The sequence below is a fragment of the Carassius auratus genome, chromosome 24 (genome assembly GCF_003368295.1).
Source record: "Carassius auratus strain Wakin chromosome 24, ASM336829v1, whole genome shotgun sequence".
In the NCBI taxonomy this organism is placed as follows: Eukaryota; Metazoa; Chordata; class Actinopteri; order Cypriniformes; family Cyprinidae; genus Carassius; species Carassius auratus.
In genome coordinates, this window is record NC_039266.1 from 1,765,631 (window position 1) to 1,779,942 (window position 14,312).

A 14,312-nucleotide genomic window follows, 5' to 3' on the forward strand; every position below is an offset into this window, starting at 1 on the left:
TTCATTAGATACAAAACATGTTGAGTTTCTAAATGATCATGCAGTTTTGTGTTGTTGACCTGTGACCTCTGGAATGACCTTTGCCGTCAGTGACAAACTAGTTTCTTCTTATCATTTGAACCATCAGAAAGTTTGTAGCTTCAGATGTGAATAAGTGTTTTTGACTCATAACATGAAAATATCCTAAACACTGTTATGTATTATGTGCGTCATCATCTGTATCTCGTACACAGATTTACATCGAGATGATTTGCATCGCAGCACAAGCTTCAGCAGGTTTTATATCTCTGTGAGTCTGAACTCTGAGAATCTGAACCAACAGCAACCATGAGCTTCATCACCATCTTCATCTGGATCTTCACTAGCTGCTGTTTCACAGGTGAGGAGATAGACATGCTCTTTTCTAACGGCTCATCTGTGCTGGAAATATTGTCCTCCAACTGATATTAAATTATGAATGTTTATTAATTTTTTTAAATGTAGAATCAGTATCTGGAGTGACAGTCACTCAGACGCCTGCAGAGAAACCTGTTCAACCAGGAGACACAGTTACTATGTCCTGTAAAACCAGTCCTGAAGTTTACCAGGGTTGGGGTAATCAGCCTCTATCCTGGTACTTACAGAAACCTGGAGAAGCTCCTAAACTCCTGATTTATTTAGCAAACACCCTCCAGTCAGGAACTCCATCTAGATTCAGTGGCAGTGGATCTAACAGTGATTTCACTCTGACCATCAGTGGAGTCCAGACTGAAGATGCTGGACATTATTACTGTCAGAGTTTCCACTGGCCGGGTAGCACTAGGCTGTTCACACAGTGATAAAGGCTGGTACAAAAACCTGTGTCAGTCAGAGTCACAGTGACTGAACTGATGCTGCAGCTGATCAAACACTATCACTCACTCTTACAGAGAAGATTTTCATGGATATTAAATTAAACAAAGTGTACATTGAGTTCTCCACTTACTAACTACTTTATCTTATTAAATCTTAATCTTATTAAATTGATCCTACACTAAAGATGTATATCTGTGAGGTTCATTATTTGGCTGCATGTTCTTTTATCATGAATCTGCAGGTGTTTTCATGCTCCATTGAGTGAAGTTGGTAACACTTTAGACTACTGTTTCTTACTTACTGCATAACTACTATTAATTATCTACTAGTTAAGGTTCAAGAAATATAACTATCAAAATAATTACTACTGAACAGTTATACACAAATAGTCACTAATCAAGTACTTGAGTAAAAGTACAGATACCCCAATACAATATTATAAAAATTATAAGTAGGCCTATTCATTTTCAAAATTCCTTGAGTAAAAGGACAAGTACCAATTACTACTACAGTAACATCTTTATTACAGTCCACTCATTCGCCTGTAATGGAAATGAAATATGCATTTTGTTTGCTTCTAAATGTTTAACTTTTGATTATAAAATGTTTGTTAAATTAGTTTAAATGTGGGCAGTATACATGTTAAAATGGAATAAAATATGCTGTATTAAGAAATGTTCTCGTCTGAAATAAACAGATGACAGTATTTTACAAAGTTTATGATTACTTTTATAGTTTTTTTTTTTTTTTTTTTTTTTGTAAAAATGATGTAGTTTATTATTATTTACTAATAGGTTCACTTTAGAATTCTGTTTCAGGTTCTAAGTAAGTCCTGCAAAATTATCTGATAATTCTTTATTAATAATGGGTTGCCTATGTTTTCACTTTATAATACTGTTTCAGGTTCTAAGTAATTCTTCAGGAATTATCTGAGAATTCTTTATTAATTACTAATGGGTTCCCAATATTTTCACTTTAGAATAGGCCTTATGTTTCAGGTTCAAAAATAAAAGTCCTGCAGAATTATTTTATAATTCTTTATTAATTACAAATTGGATACCTGTATTATAAGTTTTCCTCAGGCTTTGCCTTACATACAGAAATTAAATTAATGGTAATGTGGTGTCAGAGGAAGCACACATAGAGTACTGTATATAAAATATAAAAACTAAGGTAAGTTATCGCAAGGCACTGGAGTCGTGGTGGTGTTCCTATTGGAAGCTGATTTCTAACAAAACACACTCACACAACAATTCACTACACAGGCAAAACCTCTATAAAATGTATTGCATTTATTAATATTGCATTTTCATACTACTACTACTACTACTAATAACATTTGTATGAAAGGGTCACAATTCAATGTAATTGTGTAAAACTGTTCATTAGTAGTTACTTCATAGTTATTTTTCTTGAACCCTAACTAGTAGATAATTAATAGTAGTTCTTCAGGAGGTATGACAGAATATATTAGTTATTGATTAGCTAACTGTTACTTAACATAATCATACAATTATATTACATACTGATTAATTAACACATCTTCCTTGGTAGTTAACAGTAGTGAGTTAAGTGTTAATTAATAATCACCTTTTAGTTCTTCAATAATTCATTATTAGTTATGCAGTATTTAAGAAACAGTAGTCTAAAGTGTTACCAAATAATCTAACACTACACTATTTCTTTGAGGTTCATAATCTGACAGCATGTTCTTGTTTCATCATGAATCTGCAGGTGTTTTCACGCTCCATTGAGTGAAGTTTATCTGAGCAAAAACCCTGAACCAATGAATGACTCAAAACAAAAAGGACTCAAATTAACTCAAAGTTTCTGTTGTATTTTATTTATTGAGTCAATTGTAATAGCATCATAACTGAATGATAAAGCAGACACATATGTTCTTGTATGAAGCACACAAAGCAGAGCAGATGCAGATGCGAGCGACTGAAGCTGGATGTGGAGAATGAAGGAGTCGCTCATGTGCTGTTAGTCTCCATGTGAGACATGAGTGAGAAGAGCAGCAGATCTACTCTGAACACTGCTGTCTCGTCACGTGTCCAGTGAGCGCAGGCTGACCGCTCCGTGTGGCCTCACAGCTCACTGAGACGCTCTCCATCCACTCCTGCTCAGAGAGAGTCAGGCTGCTGCTCCAGCTGTACAGACCGTCCTTCTCCAGGAGCCCAGCGCTGCTCTCCTGAGACCTGCTGCTCCCGTCCACCTTCCAGCTCAGGCTCCAGTCTGACGGGAAGCCCTTGCTGGCCACACACACCAGTGTCGCTGTCTTCTTTGAGGAGATCTCTGCACTGGAGGGCGGCAGGACGCTCACTTTAGGACGAGTGACGCCTGACAAACACACAACACTCACCTCAGTCAAGAACTAAGCTTTCTCTACTTTCAGATTATATATATATATATATATATATATATATATATATATATATATATATATATATATATATATATATATATATATATATATATATATATATATACACACACAATATAAGAACAATAAATACAATTAAAATTTTATTATTAATTTTAGCAAGTCACCAGAATTAATTTTTTACAAAGTCTGTGATCAGCAAAGCAACGCATGTTTTGTGAAATATATTAATATACTAAAGAGTCATTTTCATTATCAAATATAATATTACTTTGATTAAAAGCATGAAAGATCAGATGTGACCTGCAATTTTTGATGACAGCATGAGAAAATCAGATACAAAACTTTGCTTTAAAAATAGAAAATAAATCAAAATGTCTCCGATGTGTATTATAACTTTCAAAATAAATTATTCAAATATTATTGTTAACAAAAAATGCAATTAAGCCATTTCCAGTTTGAAAATATCTGCAGGCTACTTAAAATTCAACTCACTAATCAGACTAATCATCACACACTAATCATTTAATTAATTTTTTTAATTATCACTTACTACAATCAAAGTGGTTTCTAAATGACAATCATATAACATTGATTTCAGTGCATTTAAAATTTAATAATCAATAAATGTCAAATTAACAGAAATTATTATAGTTTACTGGATGAAATAAAAAATGCCATGACAATCAAAACCATCTTTACAATGTTGACTGCTAAACACTCAATGTGAACTAAAAATATAAATATATATAAATATAAAAATAAATAAACAAGCATGCATCATTTCTATAGCGTAACAAAGTGTTTGTCAGTCAGTTGTTGTATTAATAATATGAAATGATGATTGACTTACTGCCAACATCCAGTTTGGTGCCGCTGCCGAAAGTCCACCACAGTGATACAAACTAATAGAGCAGCTGAACAAAAACCTCCTGAACGCTTCACTAACTGAACAAACACACATCAACTGAGTCTCCAACAAACACACACTCACAGCACACATCACCTGCATTTACTTCATCTGTCTTATTACTAAAACATCAACCTCAATTATTGAAAGAAATTCACTTTTATATCAAGTGTGACGTGACTCACAATCAAACTCAGTTGATTCAGTGATTGACAGAGACACGTGTGATGATCCTCATGTCTGTAAAAACCTGCACAACATCCACGGATTTGACATCACAAGAGTAAGGTTAATGTACGAAAGTTGGTCTTGAAGATGTTTTCAGAATTAAAGTGAATGATACAGTTTTCTATAGTTTGGCTAATAGAAGATGTTCAGTAATTGTTTTTTATTTCAGGCCTTTGACTGAGACTGAGCGACTGTCTGCAGGTAAATGATGTGTGTGTGTTTGCATATTGATCAGATGCTTCAGTGCTCTGAGAGTGTTTATAGTGCTGTGAGTTTAACACTTCATCACTGACACACACAACAATCTTCATCAACATGACCTTCATCATCATCTTCATCTGGACTCTTTCATACTGCTTTATACTACAAGGTGAATAGTGCATATTTCAAATAAACGACATTAAATGTCAAAAATTTATTTTTATAAAAATATAATTATGGAATAATAAATGTTTGTGTTTCAGGGTGTAAAGCTCAGATCACAGTCACTCAGACTCCAGTGAAACCTGTCACACCAGGAGAAAATGTAGAGATGAGCTGTAAACTCAGTACTCCTACACCCTGCAGCCCAAACCCCTGTGTGTCCTGGTACTTACAGAAACCTGGAGAAGCTCCTAAACTCCTGATTCGTTATGTTACCACCCGTCAGTCAGGAACTCCATCTAGATTCAGTGGCAGTGGATCTGGGACTGATTTCACTCTGACCATCAGTGGAGTCCAGACTGAAGATGCTGGACATTATTACTGTCAGAGTTATCACTATATCAATAGTAAAAGTGTGTTCACACAGTGATTGTGAGTGGTACAAAAACCTGTGTCAGTCAGAGTCACAGTGACTGAACTGATGCTGCAGCTGATCAAACACTATCACTCACTACTGACACACAGAGACCAAACACAGAACTACACATGAGCTCACAACTCATGTCCGTCCACTTCATTTCGGTACCTCGAGGGAGAGTAACAGAAATAGAGGAGGAGATGGGGAGGTGGAGGGATGCCAAAAGAATTGATGCTGGGACGGTGCATGAGTGCTGCTTACCCTTGTGACAAACAACTGCACTTAAGTATACTTTTATAAAGTGTACTTATTGCAGAAAAAATATATTTTAAAAGAACACATGTAAGTGCAAATAAAATTTAATTTAATGTAAAACATTATACTTGTAATTATTTTAAAATGTATCACAAAGTTTTAAAAATATATGTAAGCAGTTGAAAAATACAACACTAATGTTCACCGGAGGCTGTGACCTATATTTTATTTGCATTAAAAATCATGTTTTTTTCAAGTGTGTGTATGTGTGTGTGTGTGTGCATGTTAAAGTTTATTCATTCTTTTATTCAAACAACAAATTTGGCTTAAATGTTTAATTCTAAGTGCATCTATTCTATGAGCATCTGATTGCCTTGTATAGTTTGCATCCAGACATGGGGACTTGTGACTTGGTGACTTGGACTCGAGTCGACTCGAGTCGCTATTTTTAGGACTTGAGACTTGACTCGGACTTGGAAGTTAAAGACTCGGGACTTGACTTGACTTGAGACACGATGACTTGAATGACTTGAGTGTTAATTACATCATGTTTTCAGTTTGAATATAAAATATATAAATTATTTTTTAAAATAAAGTTGATTACTCAGCTGGAGCGCAGGCTGAGAATAGCGTCGTGACTGGATCAGGACACTATCATCAGTCATGCCCTCTCTACCTTACACACACCACGCCCACTTAAATCAGATATCACATCACATCAACATGTCAGCCTGAGAGGTACCGAGGGTCATCGCTTTTGTCTTCAATAGTTCGCGCCTAAAAACGCGTGGAAAACGCTAGTCGCGCCGCTTTCTACTTCTTTCCAAAGCGCTCGGGCAGAAGTGCTCCTGGGGCGTCTGTCGTTGCTAAGCATCCATGACACGCTCTCTCTCAATGAAAACGCGGAAATTTCAGCAAAGGATAAATGGATTTGCAGCACTAAAAATCGCTCGCAGTAGCTCTGCTACTAAATTCATTTCAAAATGGCAATCCATATACAGCTATGAACAGCTGTTCCTTCATCTTAGCTGAGCTTTCAACGTTGATACGAGAAAGGATGAAGCTGATTGGTTAGTTATTGTCACATGACCTGCGGTGCGCTTGCGGCATTCTGAAAAGTTTAGATGTTGAGGGCGTTGCTTCCATTATGAGCGCGCATACCGCGCGCCTAAATTGGAAATAACGAACTTGCGCGCACAAAAGACGTGATGTGAACAGCCCCTAATGATCCGCTAGCAGGCTGTCAAAAAAACGCATTCCAGGGACGGCGCTAGGGTTGGGCTAAGGGGGCATAAGCCCCGAATATTTTGTTACCTTGTCTTTCTCATAGAGCAAAACAATTAATCAGAAAAACAAATGTAGCTGCCGCGATTACCCAATCATGACAAGTGCATATTACATTTTTTTGTTATGTACAGTACAGACCAAAAGTTTGGACACACCTTCTCATTCAAAGAGTTTTCTTTATTTTCATAACTATGAAAATTGTAGAGTCACACTGAAGGCATCAAGGGCTATTTGACCAAGAAGGAGAGTGATGGGGTGCTGCTCCAGATGACCTGGCCTCCACAGTCACCGGACCTGAACCCAATCCAGATGGTTTAGGGGTGAGCTGAACCGCAGACAGAAGGCAAAAGGGCCAACAAGTGCTAAGCATCTCTCGGGGAACTCCTTCAAGACTGTTGGAAGACCATTTCAGGTGACTACCTCTTGAAGCTCATCAAGAGAAAGCCAAGAGTGTGCAAAGCAGTCATCAAAGCAAAAAGTGGCTACTTTGAAGAACCAAGAATATGACATATTTTCGGTTGTTTCACACTTTTTTGTTATGTATATAATTCCATATATAATTCCACATGTGTTAATTCATAGTTTTGATGCCTTCAGTGTGAATCTACAATTTTCATAGTCATGAAAATAAAGAAAACTCTTTGAATGAGAAGGTGTGTCCAAACTTTTGGTCTGTACTGTACATAACAAAAAAGTATGAAACAACTGAAAATACGTCATATTTATATTCTATACTCTGAGAGAGAGAGAGTGTGTGTGTGTGTGTGTGAGAGAGAGAGAGAGAGAGAGAGAGAGAGGAGAAATGTAACAGTTTAATGTTGTATGTAAACTGTGTTTGAGAGAGAGAGAGAGATAGAGAGAGAGGTGTTCAGAGAGGAGTCTGTTGGATGTTTAGTTTTATGGACTCAATGTTGAAAATGAAAAACATTTCAAACACTGTTGGCAGAAGTGAAAAATAAATAATTTTAGGAACTTACAATTTTGTTTGATTCCATGATGTATTTTACTGAACATGAGTATTTACAATGCAAATCCAAATTATTTTAATTTACTGACAGTTACTTATATCTTGTCTTTTAACTTTATTAAGATCAGATTCTGCAGGTAAAATAACAATATTAAGGTGACTTGACTTGGACTTGACTTGACATAGCTTGTGACTTGACTTGACTTGACTTGCCCAAGAAAAAAATACTTGGGACTTACTTGAGACTTGAAGGTTAAGACTTGAGACTTACTTGAGACTTGCACATGTGTGACTTGGTCCCATCTCTGTTTGCATCATCATTCAGGTGTGAATCTGAGCTTTAATTATAAATGTTTTAGACTGTCCCGTAGTTTGGCGATGATGTGCATGGACCGAAAGTCCTTAAAGCTTGCCGTTTGTTCACATATCTCATATTTTCTTCTTGTTAAATGTGTTTTAAATGACAGTGATTTGAAACAGATGATAAAATGACAGGCTTGTGCTGCAGATCTAGAGATGTTTTGCCGTCTAACCTCAGGACGCTGATTACAGGATGTTTTTCAGGCCTCAAGCTGGTGCATTTATTCAGCTGCTGCGGCATCTAGTGATCTGCGCTTGTAAATGTGATTTAATGGTCAAATTAGAGTACATTTCTACTCTCACACTCAACACTCTCCTTACATATACATTTCTACTCTCTCTCACACACTTACATTCTCCTTTCACAAACATATATTCTTGCTTTACACACATACATTCTCCTTGCACATACATATATATATATATATATATATATATATATATATATTTTTTTTTTTTTTTTTTTTTGCTTTCACACACATGCATTCTCCTTTTACATATATGTTTCTACCTTTTTTGGTATCCATTACTTATCATGTTTTCTTTTCAAGCACATATTTTAAGTTTTTATTTTTAAGGTATCATTATGTAACCTATGTGTTCTACAGATCTGTGTACAAGTTCTAAGGCACTGATTTTGATCATATTAACAAGGCGTAATGCTAAATAATTTTTCTACTGGTCTGGTTCAGCCAGCGGTTAAAATTCTTTTTAAAGTAGGTACAATTGTTCAAAGATAAAACTGAAATAAACCATGCTTTTTTCAGGTCTTTCAGGTAGGTCTAACTATACCATTCCTAACTGTACACTATTCCAGTTAAGGATGCACTGATCAGGATTTTATTTATTTTACAATCAAATGAGCAGATTCCCATTCTCGTTGCCAATTTATTTAGTTCTTATTCTTTTTTTTTCTTTACATTTATTAAATGTTTATTTTGCTCAGTTACTGGCCAAACTAACCGTGAGCAAACAAACAAACAAACAAGCAAAAAATATATGCAACATGAAGCAAGTGCACTAAACAAAAAAATCAGATGGGCTCAATTAATATTTTATTATTACTATTTATTATTATTAGTTTTATTTACTTAAGTATATGTGTGTCTGCACTATGTTTGTACTTTCTGTACTGGAAGCTCCTGACGAAATTTCTTCTGTGTGTAAACACTTGGCAATAAAGCTCTTTCTGTTTCTAATGAAAATGCTAATTCAATCTCTGACAGCAGGTGGCGCTCATACAACACTAATCTAGCAGTGAGTTATTGCTGCACGCAGAGCTGCAATTAGGAAAAAATAAATAAATAAGTAAATGAAAATCTAAAAATAAATAAACCGCAATGAGTCTTGAGTTATTTAAATAATATAAAGATATCGCTGAACCTAACTTGCAACCCCCCAATTATTTCACTTCCTATTAAATGAAAAAAAAAAAACCTTGGGCGCTTATAATACGTCTATAGAGGATTTTCATGACGTGTCATCAATCCGGAAGTCGACCATTTTGGAGGCACAGAACGTAAACAATTCCACTGAACGGACTCGCAAATTTGACTGATTATTGCTGTTAAAAAAATTGACGTGTTTTGGTCTGTACTAATCGGTCGCATCGGTTAAACACATTTCAAGTTCTGTCAAAAGTTAAAGAGAAGAGAGCAAAAAAAGTGATTAAAGAAGGCGTTTGTGGTTCAGAGTGTTACAGTTAGATTATCAGCTCATCAACCACATAGACCCTCTATCTGGCTGAATGCATTCAGGACACTCTGGCTCTTGAGCAACCTGCTCAGTGGCGATTCTAGACTTTTTTAACAGGGGTGGCCTTAGTGGAGCACTGATTAATTCAAGGGTGGCATCATAAAATCATGCATCAAACACCATACTCATAAATGGAAGGACAAAGGCCGTACTCTTACATCAAATTTCACTGCGGGTTGAATGCCCTTCTTTTCTGACCTTGTGTGGTCTTGGGAAACATCCTCAGCACAGGTTGAGTTGGATCTGCTGCCCTTGATTGGGAGATGTCTGGAAAGAACAAAAGCAATTCAGCAAAACATACAAACATGTGTTTTCTGTATACATTTTAACCAGGATAAAACATACAGTACACACCATGAGGTCCAGGGGTTGGGTTTGTAGCTGCGCGTGGACAACCAGGCGGACAAGATGATGAAGTGAAGTGAAGTGAAATTCAGCCAAGTATGGTGACCCATACTCAGAATTTGTGCTCTGCATTTAACCCATCCGAAATGCACACACACAGAGCAGTGAACACACACACACACACACACACACACACACACACTGTGAGCACACACCCGGAGCAGTGGGCAGCCATTTATGCTGCGGCGCCCGGGGAGCAGTTGGGGGTTCGATGCCTTGCTCAAGGGCACCTAAGTCGTGGTATTGAAGGTGGAGAGAGAGCTGTTCATGCACTATCCCCACCCACAATTCCTGCCGATTGGGAGTCCAACCCTTTAACCATTAGGCCACGACTTCCCATGATGATGATGGACCTAAATTTAAATGTAAAATACATTTTGTTGTATTAACTAAAACAAGTGCAATTCAATCAGATATAGCTGAGATGTCATACCCCTATAAGGATCTGAAGTGTCTCCAGCACCCTTGTCTGAATCTGAAATAGCATTTAGAATGATTTCACTTAGATGCCTAAACATTTTTATTTTGTGTAGGCTAAATAAAAATGCTGTTACTATTTTTTTTTTCCCGAAATACATAGCCTATTAAATCAATGATTCCATAAAACTGAATTCTAGATTTTACATACCCAGGTCATCAGGTGAAGCTGCTAGCTCAGTCGCTTCACCCTGCCTGTCATCATCCTGATCTGACTCACTAACATTATCTGAACCACTGCTGGTACTGCTAATTTCAGCTTGCAAACGAAGAACTGTTGGATATTCTGGTTGCTTTTCATACTGCAATGAAGTCAGATTTCCTTCAGAACAGTCCAACCAACCCCTAGGCTACATAAACACCAATTAAATACTTTTTTCCCCATTTACATTATTAGCAATTATTACTTACATTATTATTAGAAATTGAAATGAAACAAACATGAATTGGCACAATGCACAACAAAGAACGTATTATTTACAATTAATTACACAAAATTAAAGCTTAATCAAAGGCCACATCTGACATGTGAGCTAAACTATTACTATTTATAAAGTTTAAACGATATACACTACTCTTTCATGTCATTTCTGCATTGGTGATGTGCAAGTCGAATTCAGTGCCTGTCACTTTAAGGCCCTGACGGCTTGAGGTTTGCTTGATTCTGACGGTTTAAGCTAAATTGTTGTTGTGCATTGTGCGCATAAGGATATGTGGATGAAATGAATTATGTTTTCCATGTCATTTGTTAAAATAAATGCTCTAAAGCCTAACAACTCGAAGAGAATCTGTGATAGAGAATCTTTTGGCGAGCACAAATAACTATCGCCAGATGTAAATGGTTGCATATCCTATTACTCAAATTCAACTAAACCCACCAGTAGGCTAGACCTTAATTTCACAGCATAGGTATGTTAGCAACACAGGGCTTGAAAACATTGACTATAGAACGAACAAAAACTAAACCCTGCGTGGAATTTATCTGGGAATAAAGCTTAACTTACTGAAGGTAGGGGCAAGCTATGGCGTGTTTAATTTGGTTAAAATATAATGTAGGCTACGATTTTTTTTTTTTTTTTTGCACAAAATTGCGTCTGCTAATGTGCTAATGATAAATCTTTAAATGCTTTTTACAAAAGTAAGGCTTTGTTGTTGCAGAGTGCCAGACGAGCAGACAATCATTATTTTTTTAAACCAGCGCAGTACAGAAAAAAGCTGTAAAGTTACATACCAGCCTCCTACAGTTCTGCAGCTCAAGAGACGTTAGTCCAGCGCGTCGCCTACACATTTCCAAGTTGTAAAATTTAAATAAAACAACATATCTATCGCAAATGTAAACACCTCCATCAACGCAACGTCATTCCCGTATTGCCAAAGAGCTGTATGGACACACAAATCAGATCTGAACAGTTGCGATATACAGTGTGGACATCATTATTTTAGATCAGATTCCAATCGCATACAAAGATAATTGTATTTGGACTAACAGTGTGAATGAAGCCATAGTTAACTACATCAACATTTAAGCCATAGTCAACATTTCATTTATACATGTGCTGTGACAGTACCTCTCTCAACCACAAACGCCTTCTTTAATCACTTTTTTGCTCTCTTCTCTTTAACTTTTGACAGAACTCGAAATGTGTTTAACCTATGCGACCGATTAGTACAGACCAAAACTCGATCATTTTTTGTAGCTGCTATAATCAGCCAAATTTGCGAGTCCAGCATTGTTTATGTTCAGTGCCTCCAACATGGCAGACTTCTGGATTGATGACGCGTCCGTGAAAACCCTCTATCTGGCAACACGACTGAGTCTGAGCTCGCGTCCTCAATCACAACTCACTCAAAGGACAAGGCCATGTAACATTAACAATAATTATATATATATATATATATATATATATATATATATATATATATATATATATATATATATATATTTTTTTTTTTTTTTTTTTACCCAGATAGCTTGCTGAAATACTTCTATAGCTTCCTCATCTGCCTCAGCCATGCTGAACAAGACCTGTCCCGGTGAACCTGATCGCACCTAACCTGCCCTCCGTTTCAACTAAACGTCTTCAGTTTCCACTATACACCTTCCGTTTCAACTAAACGTCTTCAGTTTCCACTATACACCTTGCGTTTCAACTAAATGCCTTCAGTTTCTACTATACTCTCTCTCAAACATACATACATTCTTCTCTTCTATATTCTATATATGTATGATTGTATATGTATGTGAAAGGAGAGTGTATGTGTGTGAGAGTAGAAATATATGTATGTGTGAGGAGAATGTATGTGTGTGTGAAAGCAAAAATATATGCATATGAAAGGAGTATGTATGTGTGTGTAAGAGTAGAAATGTGTGCATGTGTAAGAAGAATGAAAGTGTGTGAAAGCAAGAATATATGTATGTGAAAGGAGAATGTAAGTGTGTGAAAATCATATATCAATATGAATATCAATAACGGATAATATTAACATGTGAACTCATTAAATATTTTCTTAAGTCTTAGAACAATAAACCAACTTCAACTTGTTGAAATTCTCCTGCAGTGTTTGCATAGAGAGTGTGTTTTACATGAGCGACACACACTTCAGTGCTCTGCATGTGTTTATAACTCTGACAAACATCAAACATGATCAACAACTGTTTCTCACTAGAACTGAACCTACAACCAACAAAAATGACTTTCATCACCATATTGATCTGGACTCTGACTGTTTTATGTAGAGGTTTGTGTCTGGAAAGATATATTTGTTATTTTTAATGTAGTGAAGATATATGTTGTTGATTTCTGATCTTTCTCATTTGACAGAATCTATTGGGCAGGTGACAGTGACTCAAACTCCCTCAGTGCTGCTCGCTCAAACTGGACAATCAGTCACTGTGACCTGTACATTTAACAGAGATGCAGACTGCTGTCACAATGGATACCATTTTCTTAACTGGTATCTAAAGAAACAGGGAGAAGCAACTAAATTCCTGATTTATGCAACAAACACTCTCCAGTCAGGAACTCCATCTAGATTCAGAGGCAGTAGATCATCTGGGAGAGATTTCACTCTGACCATCAGTGGAGTCCAGACTGAAGATGCTGGACATTATTACTGTCAGAGTGTACATGTCATCAACAGAGTTAATGTGTTCACACAGTGATTGTGAGTGGTACAAAAACCTGTGTCAGTCAGAGTCACAGTGACTGAACTGATGCTGCAGCTGATCAAACACTATCACTCACTACTGACACACAGAGACCAAACACAGAACTACACATGAGCTCACAACTGAGTTAGGACTCACATCAGCTCTATTAGACTCAGATCTGTCCTGGGACAGACGGGTTTGACTCAGTTATACTCTGATTTGTGATGAATTGATATCATATCAATCCAAAAACACATAAATGTTTCTCTGTTACAGTTAGGTAGTTTTTATGTTTTTATGTGTACTTACAATCATACTGAGAAACTTCCTCATGAGCTCAGAACTTGTCTAATAAAACTACGACTCAGTCTTCATAACTGTCTCATCAGTGCATGAGCAGAAGTGAAACTGTTTCAGTTCAGATGAACCGATCAAACAGTGAAACTGTGAGTTTGAATTTTAATGGATATTAAATAAAATATATAAAGAAATTATTCAGTTTTACACTTAATCTAA

At 36.4% G+C, this 14,312-nt stretch overlaps 3 gene segments (V, D, J or C); 2 read left to right on the forward strand and 1 right to left on the reverse strand.

Annotated features, from left to right (window-relative positions):
- Positions 1-228: 228 nt before the first annotated feature.
- LOC113042025 (Ig kappa chain V region K29-213-like) lies at positions 229-1,538 on the forward strand. The segment is given in 2 exon segments: positions 229-379; positions 484-1,538. Coding segments are annotated over 2 exon segments (387 nt in total).
- Positions 1,539-2,758: 1,220 nt separating this feature from the next.
- On the reverse strand, positions 2,759-4,223 carry LOC113041823 (Ig lambda chain C region-like). The segment is given in 3 exon segments: positions 2,759-3,177; positions 4,074-4,125; positions 4,215-4,223. Coding segments are annotated over 3 exon segments (378 nt in total).
- A 344-nt stretch (positions 4,224-4,567) lies between these two features.
- LOC113042030 (immunoglobulin kappa variable 3-15-like) lies at positions 4,568-5,174 on the forward strand. The segment is given in 2 exon segments: positions 4,568-4,728; positions 4,823-5,174. Coding segments are annotated over 2 exon segments (384 nt in total).
- The last annotated feature ends 9,138 nt before the right edge of the window (positions 5,175-14,312 follow it).